Below are 26,537 nucleotides of genomic sequence, written 5' to 3'. Positions count from 1 at the left end.
TAGTGCTTAAACCAACCTTTATCAGCAGTGTAATCTCACAATGTATTCCCATCTCCCCCCGCCTTTCCATCTTGCCCAAAATGGAAGTTGGGTGGGACAAAAATACATTGGACATCGGAAGTGTATGACATAGATATTGGACTGTAAGAATAATTAATGTTTAACAACAGGGATTGTAACTAAAAATCAGTATTTTTTCTTCCAGGAACTTGAATTGTTATCAGATTCCCCAGCAGATTCAAGTCGCACAAAAGATGCAGGTAGGCAAGCAAAAATACTGAGGAGTTCCATACACAGTCATGATCACACATTTTCCATCTGATCTCTAAAGCACTTCTTTTGGCTGTCTCATCAGTGAGTACTGTCTCAAGTTGTGACCTGCTAGCCCCACCTAAGATCAGCAGTGAACAGAATGCCTACATCCCCCTCATCTATGCCAAAGAATCAATACAAAAGGTAAAGCAGTAGGGATATAACCATGTTGTGTATGTGTATGACTTAAATGACTACAGACAAGCCGAAAAAGAACTAGTAGGTAGACCTGGTGGAATCAGGGAAAGGGTTAGATAAATCAACACATGGTTGGAGTGGTAGAGTATGTTGTATTCTGTGAAAACACATTGTAATTTCTTTGCCTTTTCAAGTTTTCTTCAGCAAAGAAACATTCTCTCAGCAGGCATGTAGCTAGAGTTTGCTAAGGTTGATTTAAAAGGTAGAGATATTTTTGTGAATTGGATTAAATCTTCTTATTCTTTAAATAAAAACAACTTATTTTTGTTGGACAAGAGGGGGTATACATTTTTCAAACTGGGTCACTTTTGGTCAGTTCAGCATATGTGGACTTTTTCAATATTGTCAGGGTTCAAAATATTTTTTTTAACTGCTAGATTTTGCCAGCTTTGTGGATTTTGATGGGAAAAAAAGCCTGCACACTCAAAATGTGAGAGGGGAATACAGAAAAAAGAGCCGGCAAAGACCAGAAAACAGCTATTTTGAACCCTGATTGTAGCTCATTGAAAGAGCAGACTGGATTCTGCACCACTTGCCCTGACACACCCCTGTTGTCTTAGAAGGAAGTGTCTTTTGTTGCTCAGTCAGTCCGGCTTTCACTGCATGGTATCCCTTCTTCAAGAAACCATTGTCCCCTCCTGATATGTCATTATTTTTCTACGTATATGTGTGCATCAGCTAAATTTATGTTTTTTTCTAAACTAGGTGATGGATGATATGAGGCGGATGAAAGCAAGCCATCTTAAGGTGGTAGATCGCATCCAGGAGCAGTACAGACTTATTGAAGATGAGATCCAGGTTTGTTATTACAACTTACATCAAAGGTGATGTCACACTTTAGTCCATTACACTGACGAAATGTACCATATACATGGCATTGTTCTCTAATATGCTCCAATCGACCCATATTGTTTGGAAAATGCTTTTCAAAGCTTTCCAGTGTATTGGAAAACACCAATGGTGTTTTTTTGTTCTCATATTGTATTTCTTCGTTTTTTTTGCTTTGCAACAAAATTATATATTTTTTTCTACAGGGTAATTTTAACACATTTGTGCTAAACTTGAGAACTCAATACTCTGAGAAACTCTCAACATTTAGACATGTGATAGAAATCCACCGTGAAGATACATCAAGGAAGCAAGAATACTGGCAAGACACTGTCAAGGTAGTGTGATAAAACTTAGATAGTGATGATAAAGTGGAACCTCCGTGTAACGGCCTCCCTGGGAATTTTATAAGTGTCCTTTATGTAGAGGGGTCTCATATTGGAGATTTTTCCAAATGGGGTAAAAACTGCCTCTACATACTGTTTTTGTTTTAAGTTTATCTTGGTAATGCCTAGTGCACACTAGCGACATATCGACATAACAACATGGGCACGCACACTCTTATCTTCTACATAGTGACATAGAAATAACGATATAAGAGAAAAAAACACGTTTTTTCTTTATTATTTTATGTCATTATGTCCATGTCGTTATGTCGGGCTAAACATAGTGTGCGTGCCCATGTCGTTATGTTGTTATGTTGCTAGTGTGCACTAGGCATTGGAGGAAACAAGATCGTGATCTTATCCCATATTTTTATTATAATTTAGTGGCTTGATATCAAAATGTAATGATTCCTTTGTTGTTATTTTATTTATCTAGAGCCTTCAGCTGAAGAACAAGAAATTGTTACAAGAAAAAAGGGAGCTTTTAATAAAGAACCGAGATGAGTTTACCAAGCTGGAAGAAGAAAAGGTGAGTAACAATCAGTGCCAAAACAGAAGACATGATAGAACCATGTTTATTATAGTGTATCGTTAAATAAATGGTATTAGCAAACTCTTGGCTGTGGCTAGCTTGTAATTTGTATTATATGAACATTTTTTTTTTTCAGCAAAAGGCTGTGTATGATTTGACTGCAATGTTGGATGAAAAGCAAGCAAAATACACTTCAAGTAAGTCCCTTATTAAAGTTCTTAAAGCTTTTCACTTATATCAATCTAGCCAAAATAAAGCATAGATAAACTTTCAAATTCTGGGAATTGAATTTGATTGCAATTTGAATTTTCTACAGAGTTTTGGAAATTTTCTTGGCCGCGCAAAAGGAGATTTAATCGAGTGAATAATTCCAAGTTTTGGCGGGAAAATCTATAACAACGTATTTTTCTTAAAGAGACGGCAATACAAAATGTTGGCGTAGTGTTTTCTATTGCGCAATGCTTCCCACATGAAGCAAAGAATAATTTTAAATCGAGAATTATATGCGAAAAAAAGAAAATACCGTTTTGTTGTAGGTTTCAAAAGAATCGTGCGCTTGTGATAACGTCGCCATTCTTGATTGGGAATGCCAGATTTCTTTTTCCTGAAGTAAAAAACTCATTTGACTACAAGGTTGAGATATAAAAATGATGGTAAAACTTGTAACCACAGAACGATCTTCAGCAATAACTAAGAAGACATGAAGACGGGAACGAGTTTAGCGTGCGCATATACTTCCTCATTTAATTTGACTGACATCCCGATCTACGTCACAAATGACTGGACCCGGGCCTTTCAGTTCACGGCCTTTTTTTCCGAAGGTTGACCAAAATACCTCAATATTACAGATTTGAGTTATTCGCGCCAACGCGCGTTTTATATTGTCCATACGAACAACATGCCTTTTGGAAGATGAAAATGTAAAGAATTGACCAAATCTATCCTATCTGAAAGGTTATATGGGCTTTAAGCACTTAGTACGTGGCTCTGTGAGCCAACAGATATTCCTGCTGAACCAAAGAAGTTTCGAACTATGAGACTTTGTAAATCCTAAGCTAAGGTTCAAAACGTTTTATGTGAAGCACCACCTCTACCAATTCAAATACTGTGTTTCTTTCATGATATTCATATTCTCATCGTTTATAGTGCTGAAAGATTTAAAGAATGAAAGGAACAAAATAATTGAGTTAGAAGAAAAGCTGAAAGCCCTGGAAGAGCAAAATAGTCAAAGACAGGAAGAATATGACTCGAATAAAAGCACACATGAGAACGAACTTCTGGTCCTCAAGGCCAAGCACGAGGAGGAACTCAAAGAAACAAAGCAGCAGTTGGAGGAACTGGAGAAGGAGAAGTCGGAGAAACTGACCAAGGAACAGGAGGAAGCACTAGAAGAGGAAAGGAAAAAATTGACAGAAGCTAATGAAAAGTTTGCCGCAGATTTAGAGGCAAAGGATGCTGAATTAAAAGCCCTGAAGGAGGAGCTGGAGAAACTTCAAACGAGGTAAACTATCATCTCCACTTTTTTGACTCTTGATCATACTAATCTAACTATAAGAATAAGTTGTGGTTGGTGGAAAGTTTTGTTATAATGTGCCTTATTATTATGACGAATTTGAAGCTTACATTAGGTACGCAGTTATGCACTGTCATGATGTGATCAGTAGAATTGAGATCGTATAACTGGAAAACCTCGGCACAAAGTTACTGCTATTTAATGCCTTCATAAAATTATTTTTGTATGGACGGGGAACTACGTTACATATTTAGCTATGTAAAGTCTTTTAGAAAACGTTGTTACGTCCACAGATCCTTGAAAGGGTTATAGAGTTTAACAGACTGTTATGTACTGTGACTGTTTTAGTGCAATGTTATGACTGTCATGACATTCTGTTTTAGTGGTGGAGTAGCTGTTGCTGCCGTAGCGACCACCACTGCCGTCACATCATCAGCCACTGATTCTGAGACAAAGAAGGAAGACATCCAACCGGAAGTGAAAGAACAGGCAGAAGGGGCGGAGCCTGCTAAGGTTTTCACGGTAACCGAGACAGTGTCTGACACAAAGGAGGTTGCACGACTACAGGAGGAGTTGAACAAGTTCAAAGAGGAGAAGACCAAGTTTGAAGAAGAGGTGAAGAAGATCCAGGAGGAGTGTACCAAGCATCTGGATGAGCTGAGCCAGGAAAAGGACAAACTGTTAAAGGCTGAAGAAGAGTGCAGTCGACTAGGCAAAGAAAAGACGAGATTTGAGAAGCAGGCATCAGAGAATAAACAGGTAGATATATGTGGGGTTCACGCTCTTTTATATTCTTATAGGATATTCTTAATGGAAGGTGGTTAGGTAATTTCAGTTGCAAGATTTGTGTTGTGTGATTTCTTTGTATGTTGTTCCTTCTTGAAAGTATCAAATGGTCTACCCACACTGCACCCCTGCTTACCGTCAGCATGTTATCCTGAAGCTTTCTGCTCTGTGTCTACTGTAGATGATTCGCGAGCTTCGTCAACAAACATCCGCTCTCCGTGATCAACTCCAAGGTCTTCTAGCAGCAACAGCTTCTGCAACAGATGACAAGGAGACCGAGGAGAAGTTACAGTCAGCTGAGGCCGAGAGGCAAGCTCTTCAGGCCGAGCAAGCAAGAATGAGGGAAGAGTTTGATAGATTGAAGGCCAAGTACCAGGAGGAGCATGAAGGGGAGGAGCCATCGGAGGATGACAGGTGAGGGGGAGGAGTCATCAGAAGATAGCAGGGGAGGGGGAGGAGCCATCGGATGATGGCAGGGAGGGGGAGGAGCCATCAGAAGATGACAGGTGAGGGGAAGGAGCCACAGAGGATGACAGGTGAGGGGGAGGAGTCAACAGGGGATGACAGGTGAGGGGGAGGAACGATCAGAGGATGACAGGTGAGGTGGAGGAGTAAACAGGGGATGGCAGGGAGGGGGAGGAGCCATCAGGGGATGACAGGTGAGGGGGAGGAGCCATCAGAGGATGACAGGTAAGGGGGAGGAGTCAACAGGGGATGACAGATGAGGGGGAGGAGCCATCAGGGGATGACAGGTGAGGGGGAGGAGCCATCAGGGGATGACAGGTGAGGGGGAGGAGCCATCAGAGGATGACAGGTGAGGGGGAGGAGCCATCGGATGGTGACAGGTGAGGGGGAGGAGCCATCGGATGGTGACAGGTGAGGGGGAGGAGTCAACAGGGGATGGCAGATGAGGGGGAGGAGCCATCAGGGGATGACAGGTGAGGGGGAGGAGCCATCAGGGGATGACAGGTGAGGGGGAGGAGCCATCAGAGGATGACAGGTGAGGGGGAGGAGCCATCGGATGGTGACAGGTGAGGGGGAGGAGCCATCAGGGGATGACAGATGAGGGGGAGGAGCCATCAGGGGATGACAGGTGAGGGGGAGGAGCCATCAGAGGATGACAGGTGAGGGGGAGGAGCCATCGGATGGTGACAGGTGAGGGGAAGGAGCCACAGAGGATGACAGGTGAGGGGGAGGAACCTTTAGGGGATGACAGATGAGAGGAAGGAGCCACAGAGGATGACAGGTGAGGGGGAGGAGCCATCGGATGGTGACAGGTGAGGGGGAGGAACCTTTAGGGGATGACAGATGAGAGGAAGGAGCCACAGAGGATGACAGGTGAGGGGGAGGAGCCATCGGATGGTGACAGGTGAGGGGGAGGAGTCAACAGGGGATGGCAGATGAGGGGGAGTAACGATCAGAGGATGACAGGTAAGGGGGAGGAACCTTTAGGGGATGACAGATGAGAGGAAGGAGCCACAGAGGATGACAGGTGAAGGGGAGGAGTCAACAAGGGATGACAGGTGAGGGGAAGGAGCCACAGAGGATGACAGATGAGGGGGAGTAACGATCAGAGGATGACAGGGGAGGGGGAGAAGCCATCGGATGATGACAGGTGAGGGGGAGGAGTCACAGAGGATAAAATGTGAGGGGTAGGAATCAACAGGGGATGACAGGTAAGGGGGAGGAGTAAACGGGGGATGACAGATGAGGTGGAGGGACGATCAGAGGATGACAGGTGAGGGGAAGGAGTCAACAGGGGATGACAGATGAGGGGGAGGAACGATCAGAGGATGACAGGTAAGGGGGAGGAGTCAACAGGGGATGACAGATGAGGGGGAGTAACGATCAGAGGATGACAGGTGAGGGGGAGGAACCTTTAGGGGATGACAGATGAGAGGAAGGAGCCACAGGGGATAACAGGTAAGAGGGGAGCTATATAGGGATGACAGTTGAGTGGGAGGAGCTATCAGAGGATCAGGTGAGGGGTCACCTAATGCCATGGTTAGGGGTGAGGTTTGTTTTAAATATATTTGGCGGTTCTTGCAAATGGATCGTTTATTTTTGAATGTCAACAATAACAAAGGATTGCTTCTCCGACGTTCTTTGATACATCATACTCTGAATTTCTAAGTGGTATGTTACACAATAAACGTTTGCCAAAAGATTAATCAGGAAGATTTTGTTTTGAGTGTTAAGAGCTGTACCATGTAACTGTCTGGGGGATACAATTGGTAAGCATATGCGCATGTTACCTCTGTGTTATTTCATATTTTGACAGAAAATAAAGTAGAGAACAAGGAATACATAGGACAGCCCGTTTGCTATATGTTTCTAGTGTTTCATAAGATTTACCAAATGCCTGCATGCTTCATTATAGGAGCGATGAGATCAGAGAACTTATGGAGAAGCTGAAAGAGGAGGGGGAGAAGCTGAAGAAAGCCGAGAATACAGTAGCTGTGATGAGCATGCTGAAGGAAGGCCAAGTCCCAGAAACTCTTTCCGCTAGCAGTAAGTAACACATGTTTAGAAACATCAGTAAGTTAAGAGTTGGTTTGCCCAGCCAGGAATACATATTTTCATACTACTAATTTCCCCTCCTTTCACACGTTTCCACCCCCACGTTTCTATAATACCATATGTATTTACGCAATACATCCATTGCGTTTCCTTCTCAGCTGTTAGCGTCAGTAACGAGCGACTCGAAGAGCTGGAAGACAGAATAGCTAAGCTAGAGGAGGAGAGAGACAACCTTGAGGTGCAACTCGAGACTGTTCGTAAAGAGAACGATACCGAGATGGAGAAACAGACCAATGAGAATGACACCTTGAAGGAGACCATCACTGGACATGAGGAGACCATAGAACAGCTAAAGTCAGAGATTGAGGAGATAAAGGCGGACTTGGAAGAGGCTCGGGATGCTGTGGGAGGGGTGTCACCTGTGCCGGGGCTCCCAGTTGAGGCCGGGGAAGACGTAGGGGTAAGTCTGAAAGGTCATGGAAGCTATAGATCCTCGCCCAGTGGGGCCAGGGGTACGTCGGGATGCTTGGGATGCTCCAGGTGCGGTGTTGCGTGGACCAGGGCTAGAAGTCTTTCATAGTAAGGTACTTGTGTGGGTGTTAGAGACATAGGGTGTAGTGATAGTTTCTGTCGCATGACATAGAAAAACAGCGTCCTGGACTGTTAAGATAATTGTGGCTTTCCCTCTGTTTGGAGGAGGTAAAGGAGCATCCTTGAGATTTCCAAACAGTAGTGTGATTTTGGGCTAGTAAAATGGTTTAGTGGAATGGTTTTCTGAGCACATGTATACTGAGTTATCTATAACATGTCACAAAAGCTTGGTTTACTGGTCTAGTGGAATGGTTTTCTGAGTACATATATACTGAGCTGATTTCTCGTCTCGTAGGACATGTCAGAAAAGCTGGTTCAGATGCAGGAAGAGCTGGATAAAGCGTCACAAGAGCTGGATCGTGAGAGAGCAGAGACCGCTGCGAAAACCGAAGAGATTGAAGCTTTAAAGCAGGTAGGGGCCACAGTGGAACCTTGATGTAAAAGTATTCTTGATATGACGATCAATATTTCGGGTAAAAGTTATCATTTTTTCACTTACATACCTGCCTATATCTCCCGGTTTTCGCGGGAGACTACCGGTTTTTAGCCTTCATCTCCTGGCAAAAAAATCGAAACTTCCTATACATTTACTGTAATCTCCCGGGAAAATTCATCGATAATTTCTTATACAGTACTTCTATTTGAAACACAATCTCCCGGTTTTGAGCTTTCATGGTTGGCAAGCATGCACTTACAGCGCATACTTGTGTTCACAGTTGAACCGTAAACACCTAAAATATGTGTTGAATGTTTATTGTCTTCAGATGAATTAGATGCCAGAATTCAGACACTGAGACATGTTGAGACATTTAGTTGACTGTTTGCGAGTGAGTGTTTGACTCGCGAGTGATTGGACAGAACAAACATTCCATCCATATTTCCAGTTTTCACGGTTTCACTGGTAGCGTTGTAATATCGATTTACCAAAACGCACAATTTAAGCGGGATATATCTTTTTTTAATATTCGGTATATCGAGGCTTTATTGTACTTGCAGAAATATCTAGGTATATTATGTAGGCACATCACCATAGAATGTATGCAAACTTTACTTTTATTGGTTGGTGTCCTTCAAGCCATGGCAGTATTTTCCTCACCTTGACATCTCGTGGTCGAAACAAAACAATGCCTCAAATATACATGGTATTTTGATAACATTCAACAGGAACTCGAAAATCAAAAGCAAGGGTCTACTGGTGAGGCTGATGAGTTACGAGCTGAGCTGAAGTCCAACATAGAGAGGCTTGAAGGCGAGATCGAAGGCAAGAACAAGGTGGGTAAAACCGCATAGACCTTACATGACACAAAATTCCTTTCCCACCCCTCCCACTCACCTGAGTAAAACAAGAAAGACTTGACGATACGGAAAGGGCTACACCGACCCGAACCCCACCACAACTGCCACCGTTCTCACCAACATAACAAAGGAAACCTTAAAGTCCTTTGAAGCGTTATGCGTGACAAATGACCAGGTCTGTAGGCTATGAAACCCTATGGAAATGATGTCTTTTTCAGTAACGCACTAATCATTGTTAAATTCATCCCACAAAAAACGGCTCAGTCATACTTCTAAAGTATCAAACAATGCTGGAAAAGTTATTGTTTCAAAATGATGAGAGTTTTAAAATAGTAAGAACCAAGACTGACATTCAAGATAAGTTCATGACAAATGTGGGGTCACCCTGCCGGCGCATCACGCCCAACCCCAACATCCTAGGAAATACACAACCTCCAGGTAAATTCTAATGGACATGTCGGTTTTGTCTCAGGCGCTAGAAGAAGCCAAGAAGAGGATTGATGAGCTGGAACAGAAGCTCCTAGCTAATGTCCCCGTAGACACAGCCAAGGAAATACAAACTTATCGTGAAAAGATTGTAAGTACAGTAATACCTAAACCTCTTAGAAATATATTTTCTACCCTCAAAATAACCATTTTCAACTCGAAAATGCTTGCATCTTTGACGTATTCACACTGAATGCTCTGCTCAGTATCCTGTATATCTTTTATGCACACAAGAAAAAAATTAGGCAAATGTATTTGCATTCACGAATTGGCACACAGAGCCTTTGAAGTTATCTTCCATCGATGGGCATTTTTTAACCCCCACTATACGGAGGAAAATTTTCCATCCAAAAAAATCCCTCGGAGTACCCTCACGGGACGAATATATGATATAGAATAAAAGCATCAGTAAATACATTCATGATATTTTTTTGGTAGAACGACCTCGAGAAAACCCAAGACAAGCTGGCTAAGGATAACCTCGCACAGAAGGCCTCGGTTTCTACCCTTACCGCCAAATTAGAAACCGCGACAAACAACCTCGAAAGGCTGAAGAAACTCGAAAAAGAGCTCCAGGTATCCCAGCATTCATTAGTGCCATCACCCGCTTAAACGGCTGGCTTTGTCCTGTCTTTTAATGCTTCAACTGGAACACTAGTTTCATCAAATATTTAATATGCTTGATTTGCTTTCAGGACACGAATAAAAAAATGAGACTTGAAAAAGATAAAGAAGTGAAAGAGGCTAAGGAAAAAGCCGATACCAAGTCCAAGCAGAAGATCGATGATAACAACAAGCTTATTCAGACGTTACAGAAAAGGGTAAGTTACATGAAGAATACGCCTTCCTATGTTTGCACAAAGGTATTCCAAAATTACAGAAACGTGTAACTGTGACGTGTATTTGTTGATAATATATATTTTAAGATTTGGGATATTTCTTCGATAATGAGACTAACCGTGAAATCTATGATAGAAAGGCTGAGGTTTTTCCCATCAGGAAAGACATGGCTTCTGTCACTCATTAGAAAAGCCAATCACGCCACCATTTTTGAAGTACTAGTCTTCAATCGTGAAAGTTTTCTCGCAAAGAGACCGTTGTATTAAAAAAAGCAATAAGAAAAAAATGGCTGGTCAACATTTTATTGGCTTCATTAGTATTGCAATGTATGCTTCTTACCAAAAAAATACTTATGCTGTACTACCTTTTGCAGATAAAGGAGCTTGAGTCTGCTGGCACCCAAGCAGGGTCTAAGATCGACACGGGCATGGGAGCAAAACGCAAGGTAAACAAAAATATGTTTATTTTTGGCTGGCTGGTAGCCTGTAACACGTCTAACATTCAAGGTGTGGCTCACAAACTTAGCGTACCAGAGTCAAACCAGAAGAATCGGAGAAAGTGGAAAAGATAAATTTTTGTTTTCCCATGGAAATAGTTCGCATGGCTGCCAATAGTGTTTTCAATGCTTTACAAAAAATATAAATGACATAGCACAGGTCCCAAATCGAAACACAGACCACCGCGTTTACCTGTTATGCTGTAGGCTGCTTAGCCGTTAGTTAATCATACTGTTCTTTTCATAGGACTCGAAGGCTGTGGATCCTGAAAAAATTGCAAAAGAAAAAGAGAAGTTACAAGCTCAAGTTGAAGCACTGAAAAAGGCAGCTCAGGTAAGTTACTGGTATTTTCCATAGAATGCTACACTGGCGTTTACCATGAATGACTAAGTTAAGAATGTTAAGTTACCAAAGCAAAGGAAATACTTGAACAGAAAAGAGGAGCAATTTTCCACTAGTATTGTTCTTTAGAATAATAGTAATTCCCCTTCATTTGCGTTTACCATGTATGCTCCTGGTATATGGCCCCATGAATATATATTTCCATGAATATGGTTCCGAGAATTGGAAGTTAATGTGGCATGCATTTAGGTTTTAATCTCGTGAGGTTTGATATATTTTTACATTTCTCTTTATCATCTTTGTGTAGGAGGATCACAAGAGAATAAAAGCGCTTGAGAAGGAGGTCAAGGATGCAGCCAAGAATGCGAAGCCAGCTGGACCAAGCGCCGAAGACGTGAGTACCGAAAGGAAAAATTCGCTAGATAAAATTACACGCAGTTAGAATTTAACAAAGGCTGGGGGTTCGTTATTATTGGCGAGAGCCACTTGACTCTAAAACCGCATTCACACCAGCACTTAAACCAGTTTATAGGTGGTTTAATTAAACGGGTTTAAATCTCAATCTCCCAAGAGTGGACAGAACCAAGAACAAAACTGAATAGACTGTTCTGTGCATGTTACTAAGTGATCATTTAGCTAGTAAGAATTCAACACAATAAGAAACTTGGCAAGTTATCAGGCAAATAAAATACCTTGTTAACTAAACATGGTTTTGGTGTGTGGGAATGCAGCATAAGTCTTCAAATATTTGCTTTTCACTGGCTGTATTAATTACACCTCTATTAAGCGACCAAACCCAATGAAGGTGCGCGAGGTTGTTCGCTTAGTAAAGGTACCCCTGAATGTCCGTTTTCTTTTATGGCCATATCTGGAGCTCAAAGCTGCCTTGGGCAATTCCTGTTGCCTATGGCCATAGGCTCACGGGACTTCATTTCACTAACAATGCTTAAAAGTTTATTTGCTCAATTACCTTCTCATCACGACCTTCTTGTTTTTAGCGAGCGGCTGCCAAGAAAATGGACAAGCAACTCAAAGGTATGGCGACTTTTGGGTGGAGGAAGGGGGGGTGGTTTTGACACCTATCATGGTCACTTGCCTAGGGTCACGATTTGACATCAGGATAAGTAAATTCTACATATGTTATTTACTCTAAATTCTCTGTTCCATGTGATATCTATTTATTATGGATACCGACCAATATTGATTTTCGGGGAGTTTGAAAGCTTGGATTGCCGACCACTGAATCACACTATTTTTTTTATAAAAAATATATATATATATAACAAACTAAAATTAGTCATAATCTTCATTTATGTCAACCAGATGCGACCAAGAATCTCGAACTGGAAAAGAAGAAGTATGAAAAAGTTAAAGAACAATTTACCACCACCGAACAGGAGCTGAAAGACCTTAAAAAGGTACTCAGCACTTTATTATATGAATTGAGATTTGGCCGCCCTTGTCTCCTTTCAGGGCTTTCCCTCTTTTTTATTCTTCTCTTTTTTTGTCCCTTCATTCTTTCCCTTCCCCTTTTTTCTTTCTCTTCTTTTTTCTCCCACCATCACTGAATTTCGAGCTCCTTTTCTCGAGTTCCCCATTCTCCTTGGGGGGGGGGGGGGGGGGGGGGCAATGAAGGTGACCACATTTACTGTGTGTTGGAATTCCATAGGAACACGATGCTCTACAGTCTGAGAGTAAGAAAGACAAGGCAGAGCTGGCCAAGCTCGACATAGCTGCTCAGGTTCGTGCTTGGTTTTCGGGAATTAACGAAAATGCTTGTTTAACGTCTACTCCCCAACCCTTCTAGAATAAGCGCCCTCTTTAATAGGAAATATTAAATGGGCGCCTCCTTCAAATATGACCTTTTGAACTTTTTGCATAGCTTCTAGTGTCGGCTAATTTTCAAACTTGAGGACATAGTTCTCGACCGTAAAACCTTTGCTTTTTCTTCAAATGAATACACATGTACTTACCCATATGAAGCAAAACTCTGAACCAAACTTCATATAAGCGCCCAATCTCGAATTAACACCCCTTACGACCCCCAAAATAAGTGCAAACGGCGCTAAACCCAGCTTTTAATGTTACGTCTAATTATTATGGTAACAATGTACGGACTCGCATAGCATTGTTGATGTTCACCATGATCACAAACACAACGAATTAGTAGATCGCCTTAAAATCTAGCGTCTTTGAGATTTATTCCGCCTATGTTTTTCCAACGTCTTTTTCTTTTGTTGTTACGCAAACGTAGGAAGGCCTGGCTGCGATGGAAAAAGTTGAAGAGTTAAATAAAGAGGTGATAGCTCTGCGAGAAGAAAACAAGACGCTTTCAGATAACTTCAACAGCGAAAGGGTGAGTTGGCGTTTATGTGATTGCAAATCAGATACCTAAATAAATAGCATGCAAGTCATAAAAGATCTTTGGCGCGACGTTTTCAAACCTTGAAAAGCTTGAGATTCAAGCAAAAAGAAAGGACAGAACCAAGATTTGCCAACTTTACATTAGGCAATCGAAATGCAAGGCAGTTCAAGCCCTTAAAAGTCAACATTCGCGACAACTTTTGTGCAATAGCATTTCGTTTTTCCATGGCCATAGAAAGGGGAAATGTTCCCGTTTCGCTTACGTGACTACCAAGGAATTCATTTCACTTGCTCTAAATGGGTAGAACCCTAAGTCTCGTTTTACTAAGACATGTCCGCATTAGCTCACCTCACTTGAGCTGTAGAAGCTCTGGTCAGCCTAGTTATATCTGTCGTTTAAATTGGTTTTCCTTTGACGGGTAAGTCAGAGGAATCTTATAAGGTCGCCCCAGATCCCACGCTTCCTCACGGTTGAGATACAAGTAGAGGAAACCCAGCAAGAACGCGAGAGACGTTGAGCTTTTCTTATAAAGCCGAATCTTTACCCAGTTAAAAGCTTTTTTGTGAGACTACACATCTCTTATAGAAAGACAAAATCCAGCTCAATTTTCGATATTAATTGATTTTTTTTTCTTAGATTCTACGTAAAAAGTACTACAACATGGTGGAGGATATGAAAGGAAAGATTCGCGTCTACTGCCGCGCGCGTCCGCTCAGCAAGTCAGAACTGGACAGGGTAAGACGTATATAGAGACGATGCAAAGCCTACGTCACACAGTTGTACTTACTTTAGGATGAGAACCGCCATAGCTAAGTGGTGCGTTATAGGCTTCGATTTTCAAACCAACAAGACCAGGTCTCGAGCCTGGGGCAGTTGAGCTTGGGATTTTGTCAGACGCGCTCTACATTGTGGACTGCGTATCCTTCCTCTTCTGGGATGAGGACGTTAGGCCGGGGGTCCCGTCTCTCCAAACACACGGAATTAACATGGAGACATTGACCCCCATTACCAGTTTCATTGCTCAAAAATTTGTACTTTTGATTGACAAGTGCGTGGAGCCGTTTTTATCTCCACTGACGGATTGTCTGTTGCATGTGAGCGCCGGTGAGTCTTAGATACTTGCGCTTTAGAAATTCAGCACATTTTCTAGGGACTCAAAACTGTACCGTCAAAAAATCTACACTTCAGTAGGAAGTAGGGTCAGTACGCAGCTCTTACAAGCTGCAATTTGATTGGGCAAACGAACATATCCGCACCTCGACACAAAGAACGAGAAGAAAAGAGACAAAAAGAACTCCTTTGTAGAACAAAGATAATAGGAGACAAAGCAGCTGCGTACTTAGCCCAAAGGCGAAGAACTCCGTATATGTACTTCTTGCCTGTTGGCAGATATTTCATATGGTATTTTGTTAACTCGAAAGCAGTTCATTTCCACAAAGGGAGCAGTGACGAGAGCTTATTACAAACAAAAGTTCTGTGTTTTGTTTCCAGGGTAACCACTCCGTTCTCAAATCACCGGACGAATACACTGTGGTCGTGTCTACAGCACGTGGTCCGAAAGACTTTCAGTTCGATCAAGTGTTCTTTCCGGAGCATGGACAGGAGAAGGTGTTCGAAGACACCCACGTGAGTATTTCATTTGGTATAGTTGTATATAGGGTTTACCTCAAGCCGAGTGTTTTCTTGTTTAAAAAAGCCAACCACGCCGCCATTTTCTGTTTTCCCACAATACCGAGTAACACAAATCATCCATTTCCATCGGCTTATTCAAGTAGGAAATTGATATAATTTTGATCAAATGTCGTTCATAAGGTATCAAATTACAATTACAGATGGTTATGTTGAAGTTTTCTTTCAAACAGACCCTTTTTTACATATATTAATGCCGATACCAAGAAGTAGTTGATCGACATTAAGAGCGATTTATTTTCCCACAAAGTGTAGATAGCACAAAAAAAATCAAATTTTCAAATAACCCACCCAGCTATACTCAAGCTAGTTATCATAGTAAATTTGAATTTTTAAATATTCATACCAACCATCTTTGTTTCTTATTCACTTGTTCTATGACTTTATCCCCTAGAACCTTATCCAGTCTGCGGTTGACGGCTACAATGTTTGTATCTTTGCGTACGGACAGACGGGCTCTGGTAAGACGTTCACCATGATCGGAGACAGGGATGGCAATTTCCCTGGTATCGCTCCACGAGCCATGGACAATATCTACTCGTTGATCGAGGAGAACAAGTATGTAAAAGAACCACAAGATACCCTAATGGGAGGGGTGGGAGGAAGAATGTAAAAGAGAGGAGTTGAAGTGGAAGGAAGGCTGCGGGAGTGAATGAAAGGTAAATGGGTGAATTTGAGAAGGCCAGATGGTAAAACAAATGGAAGTGGTTTTGTAGGGGAGGGGAGGGGGAACAACAGGTAAGGGAACAAGGAATAGGAGAAGAGGAGAGAAAAAGGCAGCAGTGAGAGAAGAAAAAGGAAACAAGGCAAGGAGGGTGGATGAGAGGATGGGAATGGTAGAGGAGAAGATGGTAAAAAATAATGCATGTATTGCTTGTGAAAGCAAGAGGGCCAGAAAAAGAAAAAGGAGAGTTGGACTCGTGAGGCTGATTTTCGTGCTTCCGATAGTTTCCGTTAGGAAGATTTTCTTAGGATGTATTGCTTTGGGTGGGTGTGCTAGAGGGAAATTGTTAGCACGGGCAAACATCCATCTTTTTTGACTCGCAGGAAGAAGTTCTCCTTCAAAATTTACGTTTATATGATGGAGTTGTACAACGACAAACTGATAGATCTGTTGACAACGTCACATCAAGATGTAAGTTTCAGCTAGATTGTTTTATATGAGTGATTGATTCTATGGTGGAAATTGCTATCAATGGCTTGAAAACGCTTGGAGTCACTAAGGCCATTTGGTGTTGCAGACAGTTTGACCTTTAAAGGATTTTATTTTCAATAGTGCATTTTCGACGACTTCCTATTAATCTGTGTTCTTCTCTTTCGTTTCTGCCCAGAATGCCAGATTGGACATAAAAAAGGACAAAAAGGTGAGTTATTCAATACTATGGCTCTTGTTTCCAAGGATATAAAGAAACAGGGCCGTAGCAGGGGGTGGGGCCCAGTGGGCATGTGCTCCCCCCACCCCCCCCCCCCCCCCAATATTTTCAAAAATGATAAGGAAATGACCAGAAGTACTTGGAAAGGGTCAATAGGGCTGGTACTCAGTATTTTAAGTGTTCGTAGGGCATAGGAGTAAGTATTAATTTAGTATTTGTCCCCCGATTCGTAGGGCATGGTGTTTGTGCAAGGTTCTGTGATGCTTGAGTCCCATAGTAAGGAGGAATTATGGAGTATCTTCGAACGCGGGTCCGAAAATCGTCACGTTGCCTCAACCAGTGAGTTTTGAATTTCAAGTATTGTATTGTTATCTTACGCAACGCGACCTGTTCTGTAATGCACTGGATTCTGTGTTAAGAGATAGCGTGTACTTAATTTCACATTACGTATTTGCTTATCATCTTGCGTTGTGTTGCGTTGCCAAGCAACGAAAATGAATATCGTCAGTCATCCAGATACTTTGTTAATAACGGAAATGTAAGTCGATCTCTGGAATTTTGATATTACGTCAGACTCGTACCCAGTCGTTATTTGCTGTTGCACGGACATTCACAGGAATCCTGAAGCGAAGACAGAAAAAAATAACGACTGGCAGATTACAGATCCAAGATGGCGGACTAAATCGGCGCAGAGCAAAATGTTACGAATTTTCACAGACGAAGAAGGACCTATCCATACTGTATTTCTTGCCTGTAAAATTCCATGTGCACATGACAACTGCAAAAATAGCCTAAATACTTTCCTGGAGTTTGGAATTCGGCGTAAGATCATGTGCGAATAGTGATTTCCGCGCTCTAGAGCTTCTTCTAGGGAACATAAAGACAGTATGTGCTCGAACTATATCTCTGAAAGTGTATATTTTTGATAAATACAATCCAACCAGAGCAGTATGAGTTCAAATGAGTGCCAGAACATTCAGACCATCCAAATTCATTTCATGAAATGATGTATCGAGCTCACCAGTGTCGTCCGCCGTCTTGGGTTTTACGAAACGAAAATATCATCTAATTGAACAGGGAACCACCGAAAATAAAACTAAATGGTTTACAACGAGTGTGTGTAGGTAGGCCCTTGGACTTGTGCACAAAAAAAGGTAAAAAAACGGTCATAAAAACGCTGCTTGCAAGATATTTGAAAAACTTGCAAGATATTTCCTGAGTTCTGCCAGACGTCAAGCGAATTCCGACCCCGAAACCGCATCCTGACCCTCATGCATCGCGCGACGTCTGGGTACGAGACTGATATTACGTGGAATTAGACGTTTCGACCGAAACCATCAGTCTTCATCAGTGACTTAGCCACGTGACGACAGAGCGTCACGTGACAACCGTCGAGGAACGGAGGAGAGGGCCTGGTGACAAGGAGAACCCGAGCCCCGACCCTCAACCCCGACGGTTGTCACGTGACGCTCTGTCGTCACGTGACTAAGTCACTGGTGAAGACTGATGGTTTCGGTCGAAACGTCTAATTTCGAGTAAGTACGCAGCTGCTTTGTCTCCTATTATCTTTGTTCTACAAAGGAGTTCTTTTGTCTCTATTCTTCTCGTTCTTTGTGTCGAGGTGCGGATATTGTTCATTTGCCCAATCAAATTTCACGTAATATCATAATTCAAGAAAACGACTTATATTTCCGTTATGTTCATAACTGCTTGCGATACTCATTTTGCCATTGTCTTAACAGAGATGAATGCTGAGAGCTCCAGGTCGCATCTTATTCTCGGTATTATTATTGAGAGCACTAATCTCGTGTCAGGAGCTGTTATCAAGGGCAAGGTGAGTGAGGAACTAGAAATTACCCGATTCGGATAGCCCTATTATTACACCCCAGGACAACCCTAGCCACCTCCGCAGGCGTCTCAAGTGAATTCGGGCTTCCTGTGGCGTGTAAAAGAAAGACTGGGCCTGGTTAGATCTACCGGCTTCCGGTTCAACTCGCCACAAGAACCCCAATTCATAAAAATACTGAAAAATTACAAAAACACGCGAGATGCCTGCGGAGGAGGCTAGGACAACCCAAAGGTAACAATATGATGCCCCTGTCTATTCCTAAAGTAACCCCTATACACCCCAGGACATCCCTATATGTTCTAGAGTTACCCGCGTATACCCCTTTTATACCCATTACCCTCTAGAGTTATTCGTATACAACCTATTCTATATACTGTAGGCCTAGGACACCTTCTTAAAGCCGCATTTTCACCAGTTTACTTCCGGGGCTCCGACGGAAACCTCAACCGTTAAAAGACAAAAGAATCTATTAGAATCCGAGATATTTAGCAGGCCATCCGCTCTAAATTATCGATCACAACCTCGAAGAAACTTCCAATAGACACACTGCTTTCAATATTTGAAATATTTTTTCGCGCGTTTTTCGTTAAAAATCATCGGAGATTGCTACGTAATCGACCGGAAGTAAACTGGTGACAATGCGGCTTTAATGACTGTGTATTGTTTGATGTTGCAGTTGAGTTTAGTTGACTTGGCTGGTTCGGAGCGTGCAGCCAAGACAGGAGCTACCGCTGAGCAGCTTAAGGTAACTCAATTCAACCATACCTGCCATACATGGCGTGGGAATGGTCACGGTGATTCAGGCGGTGACGAAGTGGTAGTGATAGTGTGAGTTAGAACTTTGTGATAATGATGGTGAATGATAATGCCGATTCTGCTTCTGCTGGACGGTTTTTCCCTGTTATTTACTTATATTTATTATTACTCTTTATCACCCTTTCCTAAACTTGTATGACGACTGTTTTCCACAGGAAGCCCAGTCCATCAACAAGAGCCTTAGCGCGTTGGGTGACGTCATTTCGGCCCTGTCAAGCGACCAGCAGTTCATCCCTTACCGTAACAACAAGCTGACGATGTTGATGCAGGATTCACTTGGAGGCAACGCCAAGACGCTCATGTTTGTCAATGTCTCCCCTGCTGATTACAACACCGACGAGACGGTCACCTCACTCACGTGAGTATGGATGGAAGGCGTGACATTCACCGCGTGACTTAAATGTGACGTCACATCCGTCGATTGATCCTGCCTTTATTATATGCCTGACGTGACAGTATGAATACATCTACGTGATATTAGCGCGTTGTAATGTAGCTTAAAGCTTATCACATGCCACTCAAGTGACAGTATGAATATCTAGCTTGACATTCGCCAGTGACTGAAGTAGTGAAATATTACGTCACTTCCGTCAAGTCTTCATGCCCTTTAGCTTGTCACTTGCGTGATACCGTGACACCCACTATTTAACTCGAATGTGGCGTGACATTCAGGTGGGCGTGAAATTCGTCACGTCGGTATATCGGAGTGTTTATCTTGCAAAAGTGAGGTTCTCACGTGCTAATGACCTTTGTGTGACGACATTAGAATATGATCACATGACCTTCCTAGATGTCAGGCAGAGTTTCGTGACAATTTGATGCCTTTTACCACCTCCCCGTGATGACATATATTGTGTGTTTCGTAGTTATGCGTCACGTGTCAAACTTATCACTAACGATGCTCAGAAGAACCAGGATAACAAGGAGATCTCACGTCTCAAGGGGGTGAGTATCGTTCCTTTATGTGCATGGTTTAGTTTTTTAAAGGACCCGAGTATTGAATGGCAAATTGTTAGAAGAAATTCTGAAACAAAATTTTATTCTTCATTTACCAAATAGCGAAAATATCACAAAGGTTTTCCCATACCAACCGATGGAAATGGATTTTTTTATATATTTATTTTAGTAGGATGACAAAACGGCAGCTAATAGAGACTCTTTAATGGGATTATCTCATTAGTTGTGCATCCAGCTTCTACATGGAGCTTTAGATTTCCTTTTGGCGAGCGCTTAGGGATGAAACTCTACAATTCATTATGACGTTTAATGTATCGGACCGATAACCAAGGGAACCAAAAAAGGCCAGAGGTGTAGCAGGCCTGCAAAAAAATTTTTATTCAAAATGGGGGGCATTCCCCCATTGCCCCACCCCCTGGTATGGCTCCTCCCCCTGCTATGACCCTGTAAGATTCTTTTGCTTCTTTAAAAGCCAACGGAAACACCTCATGGCGTTAAAAATTTTATGTAGTTAGTGCTTTCGAGACTCCTGTAGCACATTCTCTTGACTCTTTTTTTTTTTTTTCGTGATTACAACTCATGCCGCGAAACTCGCATTTTGTGTTCTGTTTAGATTATCGCCAAGCTCAAGAAGGGCGAAGCTGTGGACGTGGACGTGGATGACTAGCCTGGGTTCCCTGTGGTACCATGATCTGATGTCTTGCGGGTCAAGAGTTTTAAAACAGTAATCACCGTACCATTTTTAATATTTGTAAATATCACTGTAGGTAGTTAGGACGGATATGTCTAGCACACAGCGAGATCAACGATAATGTACTTTCCTTAGAAACTATTATCCCATGGAACAAGAGTCAGCTCGAACATGAGTTTGCTAGTAAGCTCTGATTCGACTATTTAGACATGAAGCCGAGGTGCACTGGGATCGAAGGTATGCAGAAATGAGCCGACCCAGTGCACTTTGTCCCTTTGTGCACCACAGCATTCCCGTAGAGTCTCAAGTGAGACTATACGACAGACTTTGGGCGATCGAAGTTCATATCGGTACTCATAAGACTAAGAGAAAGAATAGTTTTATTCAACGTCATTATACGTTGTAAATATTTTTATTATTTATTTATTACCCTTTGCACAAGGAAGTGATCTTAGCTATTCTATAGCTCTCCATGTGATTACGGTCTATTTTTATAAAGAAATGACGAGCAATAAAAAACTATTTAAACTGTATATATCTTGTTTAAATCATAGGACCGAAAGGCTTTTACAACAACCAACGATAGGGGACTTGCGATAAGAGATCACGTGACCTTTTGTGTGGCAAATTCGAGCGAAAATAAACACAGAAATGACTGCGCCCGTCACGCCGACAACAAAAACAACAACAAAAACAAAAATATTTAAATGAAAATAAACCCTTTCTGAAAAAAAAAAAGAATTTTCTGGCTTTATTTGTATGCGCTTAATACGTTATTTTTTTTTGTTGCTGTCATTTTGCCGCTATAAAAGCCTGAGCGCAATAGATTGCCGCCATAAAAGTCACGTGATCGCATTTTTAGACCCTCTCTCTGTACTTGTTGCAAATTTCGAAAATGTAGAAACTCTTTTGGTTCGCACGTTTTCCTCTGATGTGTTTACCATTTGTCTGTGCGAAAACGTAGGTGTGAGAAGACGCGTGAACGAGCTCTGACGTGGTGTCCAAGTACGGAAATCCTAAACTGGCGAAAATCAAGCAGCCGAAGACAAAACAATCCAGGCGGCACTCGAATAGTTTTGAGGGTGGGCCTAGCCCACGGCTTTTGCGGGCCCCAAGCTATATCATTGCCATGTGTGAATGATACATATAATTGATAATTTGTCGAAAGGGCCTTGAACAACCTCCTTGGTATGGATTGAATTGCTAAGAACAATGTTTGGAATGGTTTGGTCTCTGCCCTTGAAAACCCTCTTCAATATAGAAGTCACGCATACCTCGCGGGAAAGGCTACTATCTGATCGAGATAGTCGGGAAATGGTCTGTAGTGCTGTAGTTCAGACTCTTTCTTTGGTCTCCGGACGAAAAGACGAGCAATCAAATCCGGTCCCTTTGTGAATATATTTATGCTGTAATCAGCGCGAATTGATTTCTCAGATGGAGAATTCAGAAAACAGTTTTACTCGCACTTAGAAATGAGAGTCCAATTGCGTGACAATTTCAGGAGCCAATCGAAATTCATTTTATAAATTTGCATATAATTCACTTGTTTCGGCGTTTTGAAAAACTGCGTTTTATTATACGATTTTAAGTTCAATAAAATGCTATGAGCTATGGATTTCTTTAAATAAATTTGAATAGTATTTTCGGAGTTTTTTTACTTGCATTTTTTGCATATTTGTTTTAATGCTGCTTTGTTTGCCATATAAGGGATGGCATGTCGCGTATTATGGGATTTGGGCGTGAAGACATCACTCGCTTACTGCTCGCTCGGAACACAGCAGAGAAATAGCTTGTCTGCTCTCTCTTTCTAGTTCGATCCTCTAGGTAAACATTCATCAACAAAATGGAGACCATAAAGAAGAAGATGGCCACTCTCCGGCAAACGCTGGAAGACGCCGAAGCCAGAGCTGCAAAGGCTGAGGACGAATTGAAGAATGCCAACGATCGTGCTGATTCTGTAAGCAAACTCAAATCTGCTGTTTCTTCTACCGCTACTACGATGCAACCTGCTCAAATCTCACACTGTATGGCCCTTTTGAAGAGTGTATAGTCCGTATAATTCATTGGATGTGTTTTTTTATTTGAATTAATTGACTGATTTTATGTGAAAGTTGTGACTCGTTCCGGCTGTATGAGTGACCTGTCATTTTCGTGTAGACGTAGGCCATTCTTCTTAGCTACACATTCGAAGTCTGTCGCTTCTATTCAAGAAACTTTTGTGTTTTGATCTAGGCTGAGACCGAAGTTGCTGCACTGACAAAGCAGTTGCAACAGCTTGAGGACGATTTGGATGCTGCGGAGTCTAAATTAGCAGATACCCAGGGACAACTGACCGAAGCAGAGAAGCAAGCAGATGAAAGCGAGAGGTAAAAATTTCTCTCTGCTCAACAGATCTCAGATGATTTTTATATTAAATGAGCAGTCTCGTGGAAAACTAGAAGTATAGGTAATCTATTGCATTCTCCTGGTGCTTTGATGTAAATACACGAACTCCTACAACTTCTAAATCTTTTGTGTCCAATTTGTTTACGAGTGATTTCTAATGCAAATTCTCTGCATTCCTAAAGCAGCGCTATTTAAACCTTGATCACAGTCTTCAAGAACATTTAACGTTCTGGTTTGAATAAAAGAGCTATGGTTGATAAATGATAGCCCCCTCTGCGATCTGTGCACCCGTGAATATCATGGTATTCACCATCAGATTTTAATGTGACTCCATGTGAAACAAACTTGATTGTTGATTCCTTTGATTCCAGTTAAGACCTATTGTTATTTTTCTGCCACTGGGGGCAAAGACATGCCTCTAAACACCATCTTAAAATATATGATTCTAAATAAAATAACTTAGCACCACAAATAACCACAAAAACTAACTAATTTAATGTTTATTAAAGTGTCTATAATAGGCATATCAAACTAATTTACAACATCGCATTTGTTTGCATATAATATCCAGGGCTAACTTGTTTTTCTTATGAGATGTTTCTTGGATAACATAACATTCTAGTGTTATTAATAATTTGTAAAGCGCCTCGTATTTCTTGAGTGCTTCAAGTCTGACACATGTTGATAACTACGAGGCAAATTTTTCCCTCGGGCATGAATTATAAGTTTATTATTTTTAACTGTATGTCTTTGACTGTGATGTAAAGAGGCTGGCTTTTGTGAACACTTGCAACCTCTAAGGTCCCTTAGATTATTCTCAGTTACTTATTTTTTTTATCCTCATACATTGGAACTGTTCCCCCTAGGTAATTATCAATTAATACGCCTTGGTGACTGTTTTGTATGACCAGAATAATGAGAATCTCGTCATCATAACACACATGACTATGCTCAAATTGAACTTTTAAAATGTATGCCAGTTTTATTTATCAGCTATTTAAGGACACGCCTCATCAATGTTTTTTCTTTACATTGAAGCCTTTGTGGGGCAACATCAGCTTTTGCCTGACGCCTCAGGTGGTTCTGCAGTCTAAAATGTTGATTTGTATCACTCTTTTTGATCGACAGGGCAAGGAAGGTCTTGGAGAACAGAGGAGCAAGTGATGAAGAGAGGGTAAGGGATACATATCATAGATGAAGTAGTTTACTTTATATCCACATTATTTGGTTTATAATGCATCTCTCAGTTAAAAAGATGCAGTATCTAGCACCAGCTTAGAAAGCATCAGCTTAAATACTAGATGGGCCTCTCAGAATAATGTTTTTATTTTGTCTAAGTTTTTAAGCAAATTATACACAATTTTTCACATTTTATGCAATAGAAATCATGAATAGTGTGGCGTTTACCCACTCAACTAAAAGGTCTGCTCTAATGAAGAAAATCACCACAAGCTAGGAACACCTACCTTAGAGAAATGGTCTGCTAAGTTGGTCCCCCCCCCTGCTCAAAATCTTGCCAAATGCCTGTAAAAGGCACATTAAGGTACCTTTTGATGTATTTGGGTACGTACTAATTGCATTTTCCTTGTAAAGCTTGCATCTCTTGAGAGACAATACAATGATGCATTGGAGCGAACAGAGGAGGCTGAGAAACAGTATGAGGAAATCTCTGAGCGACTGCAGGAGCTTGAGAATGAGTTAGAGGAGGCGGAACAGAAAGCAGATGCTGCTGAAGCGTGAGTGATATCCTGGGAGAAAAGAAGCCTTCTATATTTGTTTAACACATCAACATCCAATGGACATTATTTGTAATCCATACACTTTATCTGAATTGTTTGTCACATAGATGACAATTAGCGTTTTTTTCCTTTAACAGCTTTTGCATTTCTGTCCTCATTGTTTTTAATTGACATTACTTATTATCAGTCGTGTAAAGGAACTCGAAGAAGAAGTGACACTCGTTGGCAATAACCTTAGAAGTCTGGAAATCAGCGAAGGCAAGGCCTCTGAACGCGAAGACACCTACGAAAACCAAATCCGCGAACTTGAAACTAAATTACAAGACGTAAGTATATCAAATCATTCTCTCTGACACTGGTCTGAAAGACGTCTGTTGAAATGCCTGTTTAAGACTTTGATAAAGAACTCCTTTGTAGTAGTTACCATACTACACTAGACACTCTGTCGTGTAAAGTTTCATCCAGAAAATAGGTTTATGAGATGTTCAGTGTGTGTACGAGTTGGAATGTAAGTTGCCTTCCAAGTTAAAAACAGCACACATTCTTACTTTGCTGTTGTATTTATTTGCCCAATGTAGGCAGAAGAGAGAGCAGAAAAAGCTGAACAGAAGGTCCAGGAGCTTGAAGCTCAGGCTGAGGCCATGGAGGGTAAGTACTCAGTGTGCAAAGTTTTCTCCCTTGGTACAAATTAATCGAGGTGTAATTCTAAGGTAATTGTGATGTATATGAGAAAAGATGATGAAGATGTGGCTGATGATAATATTTATGCCAATGATGATAATTTTGTACTAAAAAGATAATGATTATGTTAGTGATGTTGACAATGATGTTACTTCTAATGATGATGTCTGCCAATGGCCTAGGGGCAAACAAACCCCAACTAGACTTGAAGGTATCCTCAAATAAGGCATAAGTGGTGTAACATACAGCTGATTTTCAGGGAGAATGAGCAAACCTAGGCAATCATAGCTTTGGGCCCTTGATATCTGTAATGATTGATATAATGAAGATGATGGTGATGATGATGACAATGGCGATGACAATGATGATGACAGTTATAATTCTGTAAACTAATCATGTACCTTTTATTACCATTCCCAGCTGAGCTTGAGAAGGCCAAGGAGCAATATGAGAAGGTTAAGGAGGAGCTTGACTCCACCCTGGCTGAGCTGAGCGAGATGTAATGGCCCAAGTTGAGGCAACAACTAGACAATTTTAATCCCATCAACTCCAATCCAATTCAGTCCCAAGTCTAGCATTAAAAGAGAAGTCTAATGTGGGCTCCTTGGTTCCCATCAATGGAACACAACAGCTCGTCATATGTCAGAAATGTAGTTAACTTAGCTAGGCGGTAGTGTTCCCATTTCTGGATTCTCTAGGCATTATAATGTACAGCTATGTCGATTATTTTAAACATGACAATAAAGTTTTTTTTCCTTATTATAAAGCTGTTGGCTCCAGGTCCACAGTCGTCTAATAATATTAGCTAAAGGTTCTTCTTGGCTGCATTTTGTTGAATGAGAATTAAAGCAACAAGTTGGTAAAA

The 26,537-nt window shown here is 41.5% G+C and overlaps 2 protein-coding genes across 2 annotated transcripts in view; both read left to right on the top strand.

The window, feature by feature from the left end:
- LOC5508749 (myosin-11) overlaps positions 1–22,711 on the top strand; it is a 26,714-nt gene extending 4,003 nt beyond the window's left edge. Inside the window, exons 4-37 of the mRNA XM_048728183.1 lie at positions 206–260; positions 356–456; positions 1,216–1,308; positions 1,545–1,676; positions 2,161–2,253; positions 2,393–2,453; positions 3,403–3,757; positions 4,153–4,528; positions 4,737–4,969; positions 6,936–7,066; positions 7,234–7,535; positions 7,962–8,078; positions 8,831–8,938; positions 9,435–9,539; positions 9,887–10,024; positions 10,144–10,269; positions 10,662–10,733; positions 11,032–11,118; positions 11,435–11,521; positions 12,126–12,162; positions 12,451–12,545; positions 12,797–12,868; positions 13,382–13,483; positions 14,129–14,227; positions 14,984–15,118; positions 15,576–15,739; positions 16,229–16,316; positions 16,513–16,545; positions 16,788–16,893; positions 18,297–18,388; positions 19,080–19,148; positions 19,375–19,577; positions 20,086–20,164; positions 20,790–22,711. Coding sequence (XP_048584140.1) covers positions 206–260; positions 356–456; positions 1,216–1,308; positions 1,545–1,676; positions 2,161–2,253; positions 2,393–2,453; positions 3,403–3,757; positions 4,153–4,528; positions 4,737–4,969; positions 6,936–7,066; positions 7,234–7,535; positions 7,962–8,078; positions 8,831–8,938; positions 9,435–9,539; positions 9,887–10,024; positions 10,144–10,269; positions 10,662–10,733; positions 11,032–11,118; positions 11,435–11,521; positions 12,126–12,162; positions 12,451–12,545; positions 12,797–12,868; positions 13,382–13,483; positions 14,129–14,227; positions 14,984–15,118; positions 15,576–15,739; positions 16,229–16,316; positions 16,513–16,545; positions 16,788–16,893; positions 18,297–18,388; positions 19,080–19,148; positions 19,375–19,577; positions 20,086–20,164; positions 20,790–20,843 — 4,200 coding nt within the window. The 3' untranslated portion in view covers positions 20,844–22,711. The remainder of the gene's footprint in view (positions 1–205; positions 261–355; positions 457–1,215; positions 1,309–1,544; positions 1,677–2,160; positions 2,254–2,392; positions 2,454–3,402; positions 3,758–4,152; positions 4,529–4,736; positions 4,970–6,935; positions 7,067–7,233; positions 7,536–7,961; positions 8,079–8,830; positions 8,939–9,434; positions 9,540–9,886; positions 10,025–10,143; positions 10,270–10,661; positions 10,734–11,031; positions 11,119–11,434; positions 11,522–12,125; positions 12,163–12,450; positions 12,546–12,796; positions 12,869–13,381; positions 13,484–14,128; positions 14,228–14,983; positions 15,119–15,575; positions 15,740–16,228; positions 16,317–16,512; positions 16,546–16,787; positions 16,894–18,296; positions 18,389–19,079; positions 19,149–19,374; positions 19,578–20,085; positions 20,165–20,789) is intronic.
- On the top strand, positions 22,593–26,537 carry LOC5508736 (tropomyosin). Its single transcript, XM_001629243.3, has 7 exons — positions 22,593–22,824; positions 23,100–23,233; positions 24,381–24,426; positions 24,846–24,988; positions 25,179–25,317; positions 25,570–25,639; positions 26,093–26,537. Exons 1-7 carry the CDS (start codon positions 22,711–22,713, stop codon positions 26,173–26,175), a joined length of 729 nt encoding a protein of 242 aa, XP_001629293.1. The 5' UTR covers positions 22,593–22,710; the 3' UTR covers positions 26,176–26,537.

Source organism: Nematostella vectensis, chromosome 5, assembly GCF_932526225.1.
Source record: "Nematostella vectensis chromosome 5, jaNemVect1.1, whole genome shotgun sequence".
NCBI classification, from domain to species: Eukaryota; Metazoa; Cnidaria; class Anthozoa; order Actiniaria; family Edwardsiidae; genus Nematostella; species Nematostella vectensis.
This window is presented reverse-complemented; position numbering and strand designations above follow the sequence as displayed.